This window comes from Eucalyptus grandis, chromosome 11, assembly GCF_016545825.1.
Source record: "Eucalyptus grandis isolate ANBG69807.140 chromosome 11, ASM1654582v1, whole genome shotgun sequence".
NCBI lineage: Eukaryota > Viridiplantae > Streptophyta > Magnoliopsida > Myrtales > Myrtaceae > Eucalyptus > Eucalyptus grandis.
In genome coordinates this window covers 4,841,624-4,862,267 of record NC_052622.1, presented here as the reverse complement: position 1 = coordinate 4,862,267, position 20,644 = coordinate 4,841,624, and the positions used below count along the sequence as shown (strand labels likewise).

The 20,644-nt window shown below is 39.7% G+C and overlaps 1 protein-coding gene and 1 pseudogene across 1 annotated transcript; both read right to left on the bottom strand.

Moving 5' to 3' along the window:
• Positions 1-3,638: 3,638 nt before the first annotated feature.
• Positions 3,639-4,788, bottom strand: LOC104424558 (rust resistance kinase Lr10). Its single transcript, XM_039304702.1, has 2 exons — positions 4,679-4,788; positions 3,639-4,645 (listed from the first exon to the last, which is right to left on the bottom strand). Exons 1-2 carry the CDS (start codon positions 4,786-4,788, stop codon positions 3,667-3,669), a joined length of 1,089 nt encoding a protein of 362 aa, XP_039160636.1. The 3' UTR covers positions 3,639-3,666.
• A 3,670-nt stretch (positions 4,789-8,458) lies between these two features.
• On the bottom strand, positions 8,459-10,515 carry LOC104424554 (annotated as a pseudogene).
• Between the last annotated feature and the right edge of the window lie 10,129 nt (positions 10,516-20,644).

Sequence of the window (20,644 nt, the reverse complement as noted above, 5' to 3'; positions counted from 1 at the left end):
CTGACTGGATGCCACTAGTGTTCTTCGGTAGTTAAGACGATAATTTCTAAGGTTCTCTCTCTCAAAAAGAGAACAAAAGAATGCATCCACAAGTCCGAAACCACTGGAAAAGGAAAATTTTAAGCGTCAAAACCTCATTGCACGAAAAAGTGGCGAATCATGCATGCGGGTATAGCAGTCAATTGTAAATTGTAATGCTCGTTTATATAGCAGTCATGACAGTTTGATATTTTGCAGGTTTCTTTGAGGAATTTATGCGTTCCCAGTCTGCGAGGGAGTGAAATTCCAGATTCACCAAATCAAGAGGAAGTGAGCTATGCGGTCCATGAAAACCCTGTTCACAGAGGTGTAGTCTTCTTCATCACCAGCGACTTTCCCCGAATATTTGAAAGATCATATTCTCACAACTGTGGATAATCCAGGCAAAGATACTTAAAATGAACACACCTATCTCCAGCACTGCTTTGCCCTAGAAGGAGTTTCGAAATTGGACGAAGATCAGGTTCACTCATGCCAGTTCTCAGATTTCTACCCGTTGCTTTCCAAGTTGAAAGAGAAGGGCACAAAATTCAGGTGGCAAAGCAGAACCCACCGTTTATTGCTGGAATTCAGCTGAAGTAACGTGGGGCACATTCGATTTTCCAGAGAAACGATGACTTTGATGGAGATAAGCAGCAACGAGATGATGGCTAACGGTCTTTATCGAAAAAGCTTGCCCGGTTTTTAACTCTCTGTAGTTGTCGCTTCAATTTGGTCTATAGTAAGCCCCTGGAAAATAGAAGCAGAAAAGATTGAAGAGAAGGGAACAGGCTTGTGCCTATCAATTGAAATTTGATTCCTGGAAACAAAATCTGAATATACCAGAAGCTCCCTTGTAAACTTGTAATGACATGAACTAGAGGATCCTGAGCTCTTGTTCAGTTGTTTTGAACTCTGTTATTACCCAGAGTGCTCCATTATATACATATCCACCTTTATTCTATTGCAAAGTGTGAGCAGTTCTTTCTCAAATGGCTTTTCGTGCTGATGGATGTATAGAAATCACTCTTTCTCAATGGTACTATCGAATATTCCCCTTAATACAAGCACAAAGACAGAACTCCGGGAAAGGAGAAATCAAAACCAGGCATAATTTGTTAACTGAACATGTGAGAGCCAAAAGATGATTGAAAATGCTAACAACAGTATAGCTTATGGCTTTCCAACAATTCTAACCGCAAGCATTTGGCCAACAAGAGTATATGAAACATCTATGATCACAGCAAGCATTTGGCCAAGTGATTGTGTTAATAATCATCATTACCACCTCATCATAAAATAGCAAGTGATTGACCAAGCAACCATCATCAACTTATCATTAAACACTTGAATTTCATTAAACTTGAATATTTACATTTAAAAAAAAAGGAAATCAGTTTACAAAAAAATTAAACCGCCCACCGATCACATCCATTTGTCACTACTGCAGTTTTTGAATGAGCATTTACCGAAAGTAGGACTACCAACCATGACTTCCACTACTGCAGTTGTATGCCAAACACCACAAGCAGCTCGAATACACATTGCTCCACGAAAATCGTATGAAATCGCAATGGAAACATCAAAGGCAGGCACGGTCCGACGTATATAAGAGCAAGCACGAACCAAACCGAGATTCAATCCGGTTGCTTCTCAGTTCTCTCTGGGACATTTTGTCAAACACATGAGGCACGCTACTATAACGAGGGGTTTTTGGCTCAACGAAGCTCGAACCATAACGGGATCTTCGACACACGACAAACAAGACATCAGAAACAAAAAGTAAGGCGATGCAGGCCGGAGCTCGCGTGAACTGAACGGCCACGAGCTCCGGTCTGGTGTACCCGAGAAAGAGAGCACACACAAAAGCCCAGGGGACTTACCTGGTTCGGGTGGGGCGCGGTGGCGGACGGCGGCTCTCGGGCGGACGACTGACGATGGCGAAGCTTTCCTTCGAGCTCTCTCTCTCCCTTCGGGTCGTCCTCTCCGCTCTCGCTCTCCCTTCCTCTCGGTTTCTCTCTGGTTCCTCTCAGCTCCTCCTCAGCTCTCTCGGTTTCTCACAGTTCCGGAAGAAGGGCGTCGGGGAGCCGGATTCCGTGCACGGTCGAGCCTCTCTTTGGCTCTCTACCCTCTCTCAAGTACTTCTCTCGCTACAGCTCTCACTCTCGAGCACCTCTCTCGCTCAAGCTCTCTCCGTCTCTTCGGTCCCCCCTTCTCTGCTCTCTCCGTTCTCTCCCACCGTGCTTCTGTTCTCCCCCTTTTTCTGTTCTTCCCGTTCTGCTTTTTCCTTGCCCGATGCCCCCCTCTGCCCCTCTCTGCTCTGACCTCTGCTGCCTTTTTCCCTTTTTTGCAGGTTTGCGCGCGCGAGTTGGAGGAGGGAGAAGGCTGGCGTGGGCCAGGCCGAAAGGGAAACGGGCCTGGGCCGCGCAGGGGAAAGAGAAGCGGGCGGTGGGCCGGGCCAATGCCAGATCCGGCCCGACTCGACTTGAAGGCGTTTTTTTTTTTTGTTTTTCTATTTTTTGTTGTTTTGTTTTTCTTTTTTTTCTTTTTTTTTTTTTAGCGAGTAATTCCTAATTTTGTACACGATTAAATCCTAAATAAAATCGTAAAATTTAAGTGTCAACAAACTCCTTAATGTAATCGACGCTCCTGCTCTTCCAACTGGGGATAGAGCTTGTGGGTTAAAACTTCAAAGGTATAAGGAGCGATTTGTTTTCGGCGGACAGCCTTGTGGTAACGGGGGAAATTTTGGTCAAAAATTGTTCAGCGATTGTTCTCCAAGGTAACGATCCTCTAGTTCATACACCCATTCATCATAAATCTAGAGGTAAAATCATCAGTTTACTCATTTGCAATTACGATGGTTACTCAAAGTTCTTATTTAAAACAAACTTCATTTCCCTCATTTTTTATAAATAAATAAAAAAAGGCCTACTTCAAATTCGTAATTGAAAATTTTGTTAATTTTTTTGGCGGGTAGAGGTTGCCTCTCCTTCTCCCCTTCCCTCCATGGCCAATATCGGTATAGATGAATTTTCATTTATTGAAATCACCTTAATTGAGTGATCTAAGAGAAAATTGTAATCTTTAGATATTATTACTTGTTGATAATTTCATGTCAACTTTAAAAAGGATTATGAGTTCTTTCAAAAATAAGCTTCATTGAGTGGTTTCATTCAAGGTTATTTCTTTTCCACTTTAAAATTTTTTTAGCATAGATAGATGGCGTCCACTCTACAAAATGTATACATATATGTTTTCTTTGATAATGAATTTATAGTCCAAATCAGTTATTTTCTATATCGAGAAATCATACGGTGGCACTGGAGCATATAGGAGTAAGATCCTGGGTTATCGTTAGTTTTTTCATTGGCATTATCCAAAATCACGTAACGAGGGAGGACAATTCACAATGGCCATCACCTTCCTCCTCTGTTTTTGTCCTGGCTTTTTGACAAATTTTTTGTCCTCATGAAGGTGCAAGAAAGTAAAACTATATGTACAATAACACAACATTAATATAAGAGCCAAAAGAAGACAATCTCAAAGTAATTAGGGTCAAGATAAACTAGCTCAACTCCCTACCAACATAATACTAGATTGTGGGCAAACATACAAAGCTTTTCCAATGAAACAGCACAAGCTTCTCTAAACAACATTGTTATCTCTAAAAGGAGAACTAGTTGAAATTACCGAAGCACGGGGTGAAGTAGAGAGTATTTCTAGTTCCATCTCGAATTTGTCATTGTTAACTGACACATCTGGTGGGTACATAAGCGGTTTTGGAGGCATATGAAGTTTACCGATATCTCCTTCTAGCATTTCTAGGACTTTGTTCATTGGAGGGCGATGGTCAGGGTTTAATTGTATGCACCAAAGTGCAACTATTATCATTTTTTTTATCACCTTCCTTTCCTCTTCCACAACTTCTTCCATTTCAAGACTTGTACCTTCACCAAATTGGTCATACACCCACAACGGAAAATAAATTTGGCTTGAGTGTTCTACATTTGCATTTATATTATTCCTTCTACTTGTCATTTCCATGAGCAACATTCCAAAGCTGTAGACATCCGCTTTATAAGATACGCCACCAATGCTTTTGTAAAACAACTCGGGTGCCATATATCCCAAGGTTCCTCTTGCAGCAGTTAATGAAACTATGCTATGATCCGTGGGATAAAGTTTCGCAAGTCCAAAGTCAGAAACTTTCGGAATAAAATTCTTATCTAAAAGAATATTATGAGGTTTGATATCGAAGTGTAGTATTTGCATGTCACACCCCTGATGTAAATATTCAATCCCCCTCGCGATCCCAAGAGCGATCTCATATATTTTCATGTAATCAAGAAACTCATCACCTTCCTTAGCAAAAATGTGCTTATCTAGAGACCCATTTGTCATGAGATCATACACGAGAGCTTGTTTCGAGCCTTCAAAGCAAAAACCGATGAGTTGCACTACATTAATATGGTGAATTCTTCCAATAGTAGCCACTTCACTAATAAAATCTTGGCCATGGGCCTTGGATTGCTTCAAAATCTTTATGGCTACTTCATTTCCGCTTTTGAGCGTTCCTTTGTACACGGAACCATACCCTCCTTCACCTAGTTTGTGCTTAAAATTTCTAGTGATCTTCTTGATGTTCAAGTAAGAATACCTTATGGGAAAAAAGTGGCTATGAGCTTGCAAGAATTCTTCGACATTCTTATCCATTGCTAAGTGCCTTCTTCTATACTTGTAGATCAAAAATATCACGACAAATGGCATCCCGATTACAAATTTCGCTGCACAGAAAAACACTAAGGAAAATTTTGATAGGTTAGAATAAGTTCTTTTTAAAATTATTTTAAGAACGGATCACTGTAGCTTACCTAGTAAGGCTGTAAACTCTATAGTTGTCCAAAATGCAAAAAGTTGACACCTGTGAAAGGAAGGAATTATCTGAAAAAGGAATTGAAGAAATATAGTTTGGAAAACAAAAATCACTAGGAATCATAGTAGCAAGATACACTGTATAAGTTGAATTTTGTCCTAAAGAATATGAGAAGTGGGATACGTGCATTTTCACATAAATGGAAATAATAAGCGTCATTTCCCATAGATAATAGCTGGTAAAAGAAACTCCATTTCTTTGTTAGCAGTGAACAATCATAGAGAAAGTGATTTTCATTTTTAATTAATAATTTTCTTCCTCATATTGATACATGAATATAGTTTTTTAAGAACTTTATTAACAAGCGTCTCTTGAATTATTAGTTAAGTGACTAATTAAGGAACGAATTAAGAAAATGAGAAAATCTAAACCATATACCAACGAAAAACTAGTCATATAGCCGTTCGAACAATCCAGGCACATGTGTATGTGCAGCTGATAATGGGTCTTTTCGGGATGTCTGCTACAGTCACTTGTTTACATTTTGGCGAATCTAACAACTCCTATATTTCGATTTTAAAATGTAACGCAAAGCTCCTAAAACCTTTCAAATACGCAAATGTTGATACTATAACGTGTAAATTCTGTCAATATTTTCTTGGATTTTAAATATTTCTTTCATTTTCCAATTAAGAAGATAAAGTAGCAAGTGAAAGAGCATCCAAAATCATGCAAAATTGCGGTAAAATTTCATTGTTAACCGATGCTTACCACCAGTGTAGAGAAAGGATCTGCAACCCTGATGGCCTTTGTAGATGCTATAGAAATCAAAGAAGCAAAAGAAAGTTGGCTTCCAAATTGCATTTCGAAAAGTTTGACCAAAGTAGACATCAAATCCATCGGCCATGATGTTATGGATGCGCTCATAGTTGTAGGAGCTACTATTAATTTGCTCTTTATCCCCAAAATCAATTGATACCCATGTCCATCTACTAATGGTGCAAAAATCCTTGACATCTAATGCTTTTGGATTGATCAAAGCATACAAGTTCCAATTCGATGATGTGTTGAAAGAGTTCGACCCCTCAATACATGGAGCGGTGGCAATGTAGAGTAGAGAGCTAACTGGCTTTGAGCAATTCACAATGATCAATAGACCACCGCGGGCCATGTAGTATGGGTTGTTTGGATCAGAAAAGACCTTAGAATTGTACAGCGCCCATGAAGCCCGTGAATGACTGGGGAGAGACGAGCAATTATCCTTTTGCAACCCGTTGTCGATTAATCTGATTTGGTGGGTGGAATAATTGATAGATTGCACATAGTATCGACCATCACGGAAGTGTAGAATAGTGTGATTATCTTCACAAGTCAGCTTATACTTCGAGTCACCACACCTCTTTGGATCGCTCCTCAATCGAAACGGATATCTTATATTGTGAATATCACCACAAGATGACGTACATTGTCAATCACTCGGCTCGACATTGCTAGTCATAGCCAAAAATAGAACAAGAATGAGCAGCAACACTTGATAGATACTCATGGAGTTGAGAGCATTAACATGACTCTTTTCGACTTTTGGGAAAGGAGAAATTGGTGAAGAATTGTTTGATGTGGGTGGAGGCACAATATGAAGCGAATGAAGAAGGATCGGATGAATCTTGCTTGATTAGAGAATTGGAGTCGCGCCGTCCTATAAAGAGAAGCCCAAGTCAGTAAACTGAACAAATGCATGGAAAGTCCAGAAATTAAAGAGGTGGACCCAAATCAAAGTTCAACCACCCATATATAGAACGCATCTTGGAAATTGTGACGGGGGATTTTCTTTCTCCTCTCTCTCTCTCCCCTTCCTTCCACTTTTTCTCCCCGCAATTGTTCGTTCCACACCCCGTCAACAAACAAATCCCTCTCTCCCCCATTAATTCCCCTCTGACACACGGTCTTTCTTCTCATTTTCTTCTTCATCTTTTGCCTCCGCCCTTCTTCTTCTCCATCTTCTTTCTTCACCGCACGAGTCATGACCGTAGGAAAATTGATTTACAGCTTCGAGGAACAAAATCAAAAATAAAAACCAGCTTGCCTCGAAACTTCTTATCCTATATCAGTTTTGACACGGCAACCACCAAAACCGTGTTACATGCGTCCACTCCTCTATTCTTTTGAATGCGACAATAACTCCATCGCTTGTTAGACAAGTCCAACAATCTATTCTTGTCCGCGATGATTTCTTATGCTTTTGGGCACTCAAATAGATTAAAATCAAACTAGTACATTGCGCAAGGGAGGCCAACTGCATAATGGACTGGGTTATTAAAGCCCAACATCTTAAGATTTTACCATGTAATTGGATCTCTAAGCCTCCTCAAACCTTGTGGAACCTTTTATGTTCAGAGCCCATATTTCTTTTGATTCAGTTTTTACTTATAAGTAATGAAGGCTAATTTTTTTCCAACAAAAAAAAAAGGATTAAAATTACAATTCAATAATCTCTGAGAAATATAACTATCGCAGATCGAAGTACGATAAAAATTCTTATATGGTTAAGAGTAGAAAATAGGGCAGTATAATGACTCATTAAATGGGCATAGGAGGATTCACACACCCCATCTGTTATCTGGAAACATCAAGAAAGATATACGGTTATTTTTAACTTTCACACATGAGCGGGACATGATCTTTTGATCTTTGTTTGGAAGAGGGAGGAAAGAGGAACAAGGAGGTGGGTGAAGCAAATTTTTCATTTTTCCCCCAATTCACTGTCACATGATATTCAAATTTTTTGAAAATTAGTATTTCATCATGTCACGACATAGTACATCAATTTTGACAATACCATGAAACCACATCACCATGCATCGGAAAATTTTGTTCTTATTTCTTCTGCAGTGACATTTATCTATAATATGCAGAAACGAAATTGAGGATTCCCAAACATAGGTTAATACTTAAGAAACACAGTAAAATGAGGCTATGCGCTAAGAATAATCAATGTGCAGACCTGAATATGATGAGTTTGCATAACTCAATGACCATTGCAATATCGCAGATATAGGAATTCTTACCTTGCCATGGTTATATTCCACCATCAAAGCATTATGCCTACATCTTAAGATGTCTTGGAATTCGACATTCCAAAGCCGAACCTGTGTCAACTTACGTTGCATGAGAGAAAGAATGGAGTTGCCAATGGCACCTTTTATGCATAAATGCCACACCTTTGCAGATCTCGAGGATAATAGATCCTCGGTTCTGTTGATGATCAAAATGTCCTGTGAGGTAATCCTGAACTCACAATCGTAATATTTCATGGAATGTAATTTAATAAAAGAACAGACTGGAGAGAACAGAATTAACACTCAATTATATGTTGTAGTGAAATGACTCTCCTGATCATAGATGCCTTGCAATCATGTTGACTTATTGATTCTGACCATCACAGTTAGAAAATCTATCTGAATTGCATAACAAAGGTAACGATGTCTTGATTCATGCACACTGACAGGATTATTTTCAACGTCAGATCACTTTTTCAAGATTTCAGGACTAAGAACAGAAAACGTGGGAGCAACCAAGGAAACATTGCTATCGACTCAAGGTGGATTCCTTTGTAATTGATGGTTACACAAATACAAAGATCAGCCACTTTTCTTCTTGCTTTAACCTTAATATGGAGCATACTCAGTCATTTCATTCAACTGGGTATCGACCATTTTCTTCAAACTTAATAATGGCTTTGCAGGTTTAGGGATGAAATATATGACTTTCTTTCTTCACCTAAGGAAGTCAAGCTAGAATTTCGCCTGAAAAAACCAAAAGCCTTCAACTGATGAAGCTTTGAGAATACTCAGTAACTATGCAATTTCCATCAATTTTGCCATGAACTTCTGCTGATGAAATTGAGCAACCCCTAATTTTTAGGCTTTGTGCACCAACTTTTCTACCTTCTTCTTTGCAAATCTCTCAGACGAAACATTAAGCAGCTTGTTGATTGACATCCCTTCACCTATAATCTTCTTCTTCACCTCATACCTATGCTTGATTCTACTGTCGAGTTTGTAACCAAGAAATGCAGGGAAATCCAATAGCTCATCAAGGTCGCGTCCCATCTCCCCCACCAAATATTCCACTTTCTCTGCCAGAGAATCAGGATTGTATTGAAGTATTTGAGGATGCTTCTTACTCATGAGAAGCACGTCTTCGCAAGAAAACCCATAACTCAAGAAGAGCTCAATCACCTTCTGCATATTCTCACAACTTGTCCTAGTCACAGCGCCTATTGCAACCGCGAATTCCTTCGTTCTGTACTTGTAACCAATCTTCACCAAAAAACCCAGCTTATAAGCAATGTTCCCCTCAAAAGATAGACCCAAAAACAAAGGGGCTTTTGTCAAGAACTTGAAAATCTCATTGGAGTTGAGTCCACATTCTTTGAGAAAACTAATTCTGGGATGCAATTTCCTCTCCCTACTCGCGCTCACAATGTTAGGAAACACAAGAATGATCCTGAATATTTCTTGATCATCTAATCCCGCAAATGACCTCAAGAACTCTACATGGCTTTCCAAGTGTTCCACACGGTATTTCAAAAGGTAGGCAGTTTGCGCAACACTGCCCCCGTTGCATCCTCATCTCCTCCGCTAAGTTCTAGAAGAAACTCCACTCTCGGAATCAATTGGGTATCCATATCGAAGTTAAGAATGGGGGGATGCCTCACAATCAAATCAACCCCACCATAGCGGCTCAAGAAATTAAGGAGCCTTTCAATTTCTTCAAACGGCTTAAGAGACAAAGCCTTCGTTAAATTCACATTGTCAAGAACATGAACAATCTTTTCTCTAGGAATCCCACTGTCAATCAGCAAATTAACTTTTTCCTCAAATCCAGCCAAGAATCGCGGCTCAGTTGACATAAAGAGACGCTTAAGCTGCATCGGGTCAACCTTTCCATCTAATTTGTCGCGCACGAAGAGTATAAAGGGATCGATTTCACCTGCTGCCAACACAGAAGGGCATTTCGCAACCAAATGGCAGAGCTCAAGGCCACTGATTCCGACAGATTTCAAAGAGGCGACGCGAGCCCGCAACGAACGGATAGACTTCAGCCTCAAATCCGGGTCCCTGGTCAAGAGAGATTCGGTCTCTTTCTCGTTGAGCCCGAGTTCTTGAAATAACACATCCAACGCCCCTGAAAAGTCAAGACTTTTAACGAGGAGTCCGATCAAATATTTCAAATTGCGTTCAAGGATATCAACCGTTTGATGAATTGTCTCCGAGAGCCACTCACCCGGTTCGAACTCGACATTAGGTGACGAGATGACGCGGCGGCATTGCACGTGAAGCGATGGCGCCCTCAATCCGATTCCGGACGGTTCACTCGAAGCCAGCAAAGGGGACGACTTGGGGGAAGAGAACGTGGCGGAGCGCTGCGAGTGGAGAAAGAAAGCGGGAGGCCGAGGGCTCGTCAACATCAGCTCGAGCGAGAGAGAAGAGAGAGAGAGCAGTCGATTACAGCTCTGTGCACACTGCACAGTGCGTTTCCCGGTAGCAGAATGAAGGATGGATGGAGATGATGAGAGGCGTAGAGCTAATGGCGCTTTTTGTCTTCTTTTTTTTTTTTCCAGAACTTTGAGTTGAGCGGGACCTTGTGGTGAGTGGTGATGAGGATATGAAAAACACGTTGATGTGCTCTTCATCTTTAGCCCAGCAGGGCAGCTCATAACTTGCTATGGTTAGCCTCTCAGATCTTTAGTCAACAGAGTGCAAAACCAAAAAAGATACCTGTGCATTCAATGAGTCCTTATGCTAGCCTATGTTCTACTCTAGTTGTACATGAATTCTCATGGTATTTCAGTATGTGATAATTACATTTCTATAGATTATTGCATTATGATTTTAATCTATTTGAGCGTCGCAGAAATATAAGCAATCATTGCAGACAAGAAGGAGAAATTTTTTCCATTTCGACATTTGTTTATACCCATGAAGAACAAATCAGTGGATTTATTCAACAAGCAACGAAATTATTGCTCCTTTCTATTTTTCACCTTCAAGAACTTGCAAGTAGCAAAGAACACGCAATTCCGCGAAAGCGCATGATGACGCAAACAATTGCAGACATCCTTTGATTCGACCAAGAGCACAACACAGAGAAGAGAGGGCATCACCTGTACACGAATTGTTTTGTAGCCGATGAATTTTTGTCATGTCCAAGGATCTCATATCCTATTGCCTTAGAACGGTAACTGTTCTTTTCCAAAGCCAATGCATGACTGACAAGATGAAATTGAAGTTTAAATCCGCGTCACTCGGAGTTATCATCACCGGTCACGCCCTCTTAAGTGAACACTTAAAAAAAGAAAAATCTCTTAATGATTAGAATTGTATTAAAACATAGGTATTGTGTATAGATATCATCAATAAATAGCAACACTCTATTCCTTGCTAATTCTGATGGCATTTTGAACAGGCAATGTCCCAATTTATTTGAAAGATCTCTATCTCCAAAAGGAAATGAAACTCAATATCGAGTATAAACTTAAGATTTTATGATTTGTATCCAGTGACATAGCATTGTTACAGCAGATAATTTGGAGACATGTTTCAGCTGTCTTTCAATTAAGGTTGATGCTGCCCATGATATCATACACAAACCACTGAGAAGGTTAGTTTGTAACCTTTATTCATCATTTCGCTGAGCATATTGTTCCATCATCTTCAGATAAATTCTAAAATGGCCTTTGTGAAAAAATGTATTCCTCACAGCTCACTGACAAACTAAAAATTTCAATCGATATGAGTAACGGTCAGGCAGAGAAATGAGCTTAAAAAGTACAAGCACTCCCTAATATTCCCATAACTTATCACTTCTTGTAAAAGTTCTTCGTCTGTTACTGTGCTAACCGTTGAACATGTTGAATTAACATCAATTAACCTTGCCTTTACTCGAACAACTGCAGAACTATGTAAGAAAACACAAAGAACAAAAAAAGAATCCCAAAGCTCTAGACATTATATGACCAGGAAAATCCAGGGAGAACAGGTTTGTCCACAGAGCAGAAAATTGTTGCAAAATTAAAGAATAAGCAGAGATACTTCATATCTAGCATTGCAGCTTGTTCAATATAAGGAAAAACAAAGAGATCTTGCATAGAATTTGTACCTGTATTTACATCATTGTGATGGAGAAAGTTCAAGATGATGGGGAGCGATCTGTGCCACATGACCTCAAATTAAGTTCATCGCCGTGTCAATATGCAGTTCTTCAGTGAGCAGGATCGATACGCAATTTATGCCCAAATTGTCCTTTACACACCTTTTAATTGGGGACATTTTTCCATGAATCTCTTCTGGCTCCTGGATCCTCTTCCATGATAATGATCAGTTTTATATTGTTAAGACAACTCAAAGAGATCTCACAACCATGCTTAAAACTTGGTGGATATGATGTAAATGACTAAGGATATAAGAGATCTTTAGCCCCTAAATTGTGGAATCTCATATCGAGGACTGAAATTAATCTTTCCAAGGCGCTTTTATGGTAATAAATTTATAGAGCAACTGGGATAAGATTTTTGATGGAATGTTCAGAAAGATTCATCCCTAATGACAGAAATATTTTCTTGCATCATGTTCTAGTGAAGAACTGATATACTTTAGAAGTCGGTGTCTATCAGAGATGCTCCAATTATGTCAGTAGCTTCCCTGAAAGAATGATTGTTGCATTACAATCTACACAATCCTCAGTGGCAACATTTCTACTTTCTTCCTCTATATCAGAATTGACGTCCTCGCTAAGATGAAGAGTCCCATATGGTCAGAGCAGTCAAAGGCCAGTCCTTTTTAGGACAGCTGATAAGAAACAGATGCTTCCAGGCAGAACACCCAGGATGATACCAAATTGAACTAGTCACAGGTCGTATGTTATCAACTGCTATTTCTTGCATGGACTGGGTGTGCCACTTTTCATTTTTTGCAACTTAATATCAAAACAACAGTTTTTCTCCATGTTACCACATAGTACATTAGTTTTGGCATAGCATCATGAAACCATGTTAGCATGCATCAGAATTCTGTTCTTACTTCTTCTCCTATGACATATATTTACAGAATGTAGAGATGCAAGGCTGGGTCACTAAACATAGGGTTATACTCAAGAAATGTTATATAATGAGGCCACGCACTAAGAATATCAATGTCCAGACCTTACTACAATGAGTTTTCATAACTCAATGATCACTGCAATCTCGCAGAGCATTTATTAGCTTGCGGTGGTTATTTTCCACCATCAAAGCATTATGTGCTACTCCATCTTAAGGTGTCTTGCAACACACCTTTCCAAAGCCTAACCTGTGTCAAGTCATTAAGAGAAAGAATGAAGTTGCCAATGGCACCTGTTATGCATACATGCCTTATGCAGATCCCTTGATGATAATCAATCTTCAGTATTTTTTTACAATGGATATGTCCTTTGTGGTTATCCTAATCATAACATTTGTGGAAATGATGTAATTCAATCAAAGAACGAACCAAAGAGAGCTGAATCTCAGTTATTATGTGTTGTGTTTTCTATTGGTGAAATGATTTTCTTGACCAGTTAATTCACTGATTCTGGCCATTCCTGTTCAATAAGTAGGAAATCATCTTGATTTGCACAACGGGCAATAAGGTCTTCATGCCTTATGGACATTGACAGGATTATTTTCTGAGATTTCAGGTCAAAGAACAGAAAATACGAGAGCAACCGAAGAAACTTTGCCATTGATTCAAGGTGGATTCCTTTGTAATCAAGTCATACAGATGCATAAAGATATGAGCCACTTTTCTTGTTGCTTTAACATTGAAGCGGGGAATACTCGGTCATTTCATTCAACTGGGTGTCGACCATTTCCTTCAAACTTCAAGCTAAGGGATAGAACAAAATGACTTTGTCTCTTCACTTAAGGAAGCCGGCGCCAGAATCCCTCCTGTAAAAGGGCATACCTTGAACTCATAAAGCTTAGGGGAAGACGCTTTCATGGCAGGTGCCGTGCCGCTGCAGCCCAGCCAAGGCCCCTCACTGGGCTTAGCAAGCGCAATGGGACCCAGCTAATTGCCCAAGCGTTGGGCTTGGCTAGCGTAACGTGTCTCTGGGTCCTGGTGCGCCATAAAAGCCTTGACAGGAGCACTCTGCAGGAAGCTTTTGGGCACGTGGCCCACTCCAAATAGGAGGTCCGTCGGCTCAACGCCTTGCTGACAGTTGCAAGCGCTTTAGCAGAAGACGGCGAAGGAGCTACACGCTGAAACGGCAGCTCGCGTCAACGCTTCTAAGAAGGCAACAAGCGCCGTTGAGGAATTCAGCCGGCAGGCTCGTTTTCAAGAACTCTTCTGAGTTTTTTTTTTCTGACAAAGCCGCAGACCAGATGATTGCAATGACGGCGAAGATGTGCTTTTTGTTGTCTTCTTTTTTCTGTTTTTCTTTTTCTTTTTAAGATACATCATCTGTATTGCCCTTCATTCTTTTCTTTTCAAATTGGGTGTTACGGATGGCTAATAGTTTGGAATTTAGAATACTTCTCTATTACGTGCTGGAGTTGAGCCAGCACAGAATTTCATAGATATGTAAAAAGGAAAATTTTTAGATAGAATAGAGTTATCCTTTTTTAGTGCAGCAAACTTGGGGCTGCTCGGGTGGTTCACGAAATTTTGATGGTTAACTCTATTTTACAAAAAGTAGTTTTCGAAGGATAAAAAATGTGAAGAAATCGTGCTTGTTTTTTCATGTATAAGTTGATATTTTATAAATTCTTGGTTCGGATCAATATAGCACTATTGCCCCCGTCCCATGCTCTCCCCGGTCGATTGTAGTAAGGGCGCAAATCCAACAATTTACGAAGAGAACCCATCCGAAAAAGACGATTTCCATCGAGCTGATTCTAATGCAAATTCTATCCCCCTCAGTTTCCAGCTCTCCTTAGGCAGCAATAGAAAAGGGGAATTGTTACAAAACCCGTTTCAGAAAATCCTTAGCAAGTTCCAAGAACATAAGTATCATCTCAATATTGTCTTTCCACAAAACGGCATCAAAACTTTGATGCACAACTTAAGAATCACCGAATCAGCCAAAACTCTGCTGCATGAGTTAATCTGCATCACGGAATTCAGGTTAAGGCTGGATCAACCCACTAGTACTCGAATTAGTTCCCACGAGAGGGAATTGAGGATCTCAATTGCACAAGAAGAGTAAGATTAAATAGTGAGGGAGCGTCTCATCTTATATAGGCACTCCCTTTAGTGAGTTGTCAAGTCGTGGTTGATAGATTGCAACTTTGGATGACGAATGGCAATGTAGACGCACAAACGTCATTTAGTAAGGACACTTGGTACTCCAACAATAAATAGTGTTCTCCAATGGTAAAACCGATTGAAGGATTGATGCACGCTAGACTTTTAGTGAGTGGAGGCACAGCGTGTCTCGTTGACTAGACGAGATTTAAGTATGTCTAATCTAAAGACACTTGGTATTTACGACAATATAGTATCGAAGCACCACTATGTTTGTTTTCCATTTTTTTTTTAATTTTCTTTTCTTTTCTTTCTCTTTCTTTTTTTTTCCTCTCACTTCTTCCTTTAGTTGGTTGTCGGGCCTCAACAACTAGCTAAAGGCGAGGACCGACGAGGTCAACTAGCAAGGCCAACTAGCAAGGTCGACCACACCTAGCCAAATCTGGCGAGGTTAACCTCACCCAGAAACAACGAGGTGGAGCCATGCTAGGAGTGAGCAAAGCTCACCTTCACTAGTGGCCATCAAAGGCGAGCTTTGCCAGAGGTGGAAAGGTTGATCTCGCCAATCATTGCCTTTGGTCAATTGCCAAGGCTTGACAACTGGCTAGAGGAAGAAAGAAGACAAAGAAAAGAAAAGAAAAATTAAATATTATTAAAATTTTCCATGTTAAGACCGATCATGCCACTTACGATACTTCAAGTATATATATAGTATTAACTAAAATTCAAAATTTATTACATAAATAATAATACGAAGAAAGAGATAACTCAATACAACTATCTATACTTTTAGTGTAAAGAGGAGATTATTTCTTTGTTTACATCTTTGCAATTGACATCTTTCCCATTGAATGCATTATATTGGAATTTACCTTAAGCAAATTGACATGGATTTTGATATGCTTTTTTTCTAAAGAAAAAGTTTGAGCATGAAACTAAATATGAGATTAAATTCTCTATAGTAGATATTTGTAATTTTATTTTTGTGGGAAAACTTCAAATATAGATCTAAAGTATAAATATTTTCTTTTAAAAAAGATATTGATTGAACCTTATTTTAAATAAAGTCATGAAGTAACCAATTTAATCTCAAATAATGATTTGAATTCATTGTCTTGTTAAATGTTGGCATGGCAACAGTTTCCAAAGACTAAAAAAGGGGCAATTATATATACATACATATATATTTTTTATTTTAAATTGACTGTACTCTAGATCGTCATCTAGAAGAACTGTTGCTAAACAAATTTCGTCCAAAATTTTCCCGCCCTCAGGTCTGTCCCGCCCATAACGAATCTCTTCTCACCCCTTTCAAGTTCTTCCTCGGAAGCTCCATCCTCCTCAGCTGGATGAAGGAGCGTTCGATTACATCTAAGGAGCTTAAAGAGGCTACGATTCTTCGACTCTACTTCTGATTCTTCGGGTTTGCTCGATTCACTCGATTGGAAATGGAGGGTCGACAGTGTAGGTGTAAAAGTAGGGCAATTTATTGGCGAGGTAGTTTTCATACATGTCCAAAAACCGGCGCAAGTTTTCTGATTTGTTAGAATTTCGTGCGCCTTCTTTCTTTGTTGATTGTGGATCCCTTGTGGGAATGATGGCTTCTCTCAAAGAACTCACACTTAATGATACTAGAACAGAGGACCTACCTGATTCGGTGCGGTCATTGAGGAAACTTGAATTGTTGAGTACTATGAAGTGCGTCTCCCTGACTGAACTTCCTAAATTTGTTGGGTGACTTAGAATTTCGAGGTGCGTCTCACTACCATGGTCCATTATGATATCGCAGAGCTTCCAGAATCGATAGGAAAATTGGAAAACATCGTTGTTGTGAGGGTTAACAAATTTAAGGAGCTCGAGTCTCTTCTGCCTCTTCCATCGAGTTTGGTAGAGGTTAATATTGCAGACTGCATGGCAACAGAGACGGTCTTTGATCTGTCTGAATTGGAGAACTTGGAGAAGATGAACATGGGAAATTGCGAGAAAGCGGGGGATGTTCCAGGACTTCAGTGCTCGAAATCCTTGAGAAGGCTATACCTGACTGGATGCCACGTGTGTTCTTCAGTAATTAAGAAGATAATTTCTAAGGTTCTCTATCTCTCTCTTAAAAAGAGAAAAAAAAAAAATGCATCTACAAGTCCGAGAACTCTGGAAAAGGAAAATTTTATGCACAAAACCTCATTGCACGAAAAAGTGGTGAATCATGCCATGCGGGTATAGCAGTCACTTGTAATGCACGTTTATATAGTAGTCATGACAATTTGATATTTTGCAGGTTTCTTTGAGGAATTATGCGTTCTCATTCTCAGTAAGCGAGGGAGTGAAATTTCAGATTCGCTAAATGAAGAGGAAGTGAGCTATGCGGTCCATGAAAACCCTGTTCGCATAGGTGAAGTCATCTTCATCGCCAGCGACTTTCCCAAAATATTTGAGAGATTATACTTCCACAGTTGTGGATAATCCAGGCAAAGGTACCTAAAATGAACATGCCTATCTCCAGCACTGCTTTGCCCTTGAAGGAGTTCCGAAATTGGATGAAGATCAGGTTCAATTATGCCGGTTCTAGGATTTTCACCCGTTGATTTCCAAGCTGAAAGAAGGGCACAAAATTCAGGTGGCAAAGCAGAACCCACTCTTCATTCCTCGAATTCAGCTGAAGAAATGCGGGGCACGTCTCATTTTCGAGAAAGACAATGCCTTTAATGGAGATGAGCAGCAACGAGATGATGGCTGCCAGTCTTTATCCAAAAAGCTTGCCTGGTTTTTAACTCTGCGTAGTTGTCGCTTCAGTTCGGCTCATAGTAAGCCTCTGGAAAATAGAAGCAGAAAGGATGGAAGAGAAGGGAACAGGCTCGTGCCTATCAATTGAAATTTCATTCTTGAAATGGAATCTGAATATACCAGAAGCTCCCTTGTAAACTTGTAATGAAGATGAACTAGAGGATCCTTATCTCTTGTTCAGTTGTTTTGAACTCTTTTCTTTTACCTAGAGTGCTCCATTATATACATATCCACCTTTCTTCTATTGCCAAGTACTAGCAGGTCTTTCTCAAATAGCTTTTACACTAATGGATGTGTAGAACTCGCTCTTTCTCAATGGTACTATCGATTATTCCCCTTAATACAAGCTCAGAAAGAACTCCGGAGAGGAGAAATCAAAACTCAGGCATATTTTGTTAACTGAACACGTGATGAAGAGAAGAAGAGCCAAACGATCATAAAAAATTCTAACAACAGTATAACTAATGGCTTTCCAACAATTCTAACAGCAAGCATTAGTATATGAAACATCCATTGATCACAGCAAGCGTTTGGCTAAGTAACTGTTAATAACCATCATCACCAACTCATCATCAAAACAGCAAGTATTTGGCCAAGCAACCATTATCAACTTATCGTTAAACACTTGAATATTTGTATTAGAAAAAAAAAATGAGTTTACAAAAAATTAAACCGCCCACTGATCACATCCATTACTCATTACTGCAGTTTTCGAATGAGTAGTTACCGAAACTAGGATTACCAACCATGATTTCCGCCGCTGTAGTTGTATACCAAACACCCAAAGCAGCTCGAACAGTGCGAAGCCCTTTAAAGGGCTCCACTTCCTTGGGTATTGATACACTTTTTCGATCTCCATGGCCCAGAACACCAAAGGTGCCACCACCGAAAGCAAGTAACTGACCAGCAGAAGTGACAACTACAGTGTGCCAAAGTCAACAGGAGAGGGATGAGGCATATACCTTCCAAGGGTCCATTCGCTCTTTTGGGTACCCAGTGGCTCACTTCATTCCCATGCCCAAGAAGACCAAAACTATAAGCTCCATCACCCCCAAGTGTATAAATCTCCAGAAAGACTTACCGCGCATGTATGATACTCGCTGCATATATGTGTTGCTGAGAGCATCTATTAGCTTTGGATGCAAAACATAACTGTCCAGCCATGCCCAAGTCTCTCACCCCATCTCCCCTGGGAAAAGATCTCTCCTTGCTTGGTCATTAAAGCAGCACGTCATCCACCAGAAGCAATATTCTGCCCATCAAGTACAACTGCAGACTCTAAGGCCCTAGAAAGCGAGGAACCCATGCCTACTCCCCAAATAGAAACGTCCACATAGCATCACCTTCATCATGATTCATGACCAGAACATGTTGGAAGTTTGTTTGTAAAAACAAATCAAGTGCATGTTTCCTTGTCCCACATAAGAGAAATGAGAGAAAGTGAGCCAATTAATAAGTGCGGGGTTTTTTTTGTGTTCTAAAGGATGATTGGGTGTGGGCTAGACCCCACCATACCCGTGTGCAAGTATGCGATTATTTGGCGCACTTACCATGCCTGTGCGCCCACGGTTTAATTAGCACTAACCCATTTGTTATTATTTTTTATGGTTATGTTATTAATTTTAATCAATTCAAAGGTTGCTTTTTTTTTTTGAAAAATTTCGGAATTATTTAAAAAATCGAAATTTAATTTAAAAAAATTATTATTCCGAATTTTTGTTTGTGTCTTTTCAAGACAACTTTTGAAAAAGATACTTCGTTCAATTTGCAACTTTTCCTAGAGGGTTGCATTTGTTCGCTTTTCAACTTCTTCTAAATAGACGCCTTTGTTCAATTGGACAACTTTCGAAAGGACATGTTTGTTCATTTTTTGCAATTTTCACAAAGAGTTGCCTGTGTTTTAAGAGTGTTTTTATATATATACATATCAGTTTTCGGAAGAACGAGAGTGATCATTTTTGTTTTTTCGAGCATTCTTTCTTAAAACTACAGCCATCCTTTCAATTGTTTCCTAGAGAAACTCTAAAGAAATACTAGAATTGCTATATAATATTCTCATTTTTGAGACTTTATTGTATCATTGAGGATATTTGCCAGTAATTATTAGCAACATTGTGGGGCAAACAAATCCTTAAAGAAAGTGATATCATGCCTCAGAGTCCGACTTAATCACTCTAAAGATCTAACTTCATTGCTCTACCCAATTCGAAGCCATATTTTCCCAACAAAACAAACTCTGGAAACTCAATTCATTCACGATAACGCACCATCGCCCTCCCTCCGCACCTACGCTGTCGAACCCGAACAAACTAGAAAAACCAGAGGTAGAATCGAAGAATCCTAGCCTCTTTTAAACTCCTTGATGTAATCGACGCTCCTTCTCCTCCAGCTGGGGAAGGATCTCGGGAGGAAGAACTTGAAAGGTGTAAGGAGCGATTTGTTGTGGGCGGACAGAGCTGAGGTAACGGGAAAATTTGGGACGAAAACTGTTCAGCAATTGTTCTTCAAGTCAACGATCCTCTAGTTCATACAGTTGTTCAACATAAATATAGAGGTAAAATCAGAAAATTTTGGACAAAATTATCCGCGGATTGGAAATTTGGCCGGACAACGGTTCACTCATCTAAAATTATGTCGGCTACTCCGGGCTCTAATCTAAAACAAACTTCATTCTAGGCATTTTGAAAAAGTTGCCCCCACTTTAGGT

What these genes read in the sequence shown, in the direction of transcription:
- LOC104424558 (XM_039304702.1), bottom strand. Translation starts at nt 4,788, where the DNA reads ATGCCATTTGTCGTGATATTTTTGATCTACAAGTATAGAAGAAGGCAC. An exon ending in AGCCACTTTTTTCCCATAAG is followed by an intron (nt 4,646 to 4,678) that starts GTATTCTTACTT and finishes GAAGATCACTAG; the next exon opens with AAATTTTAAGCACAAACTAG.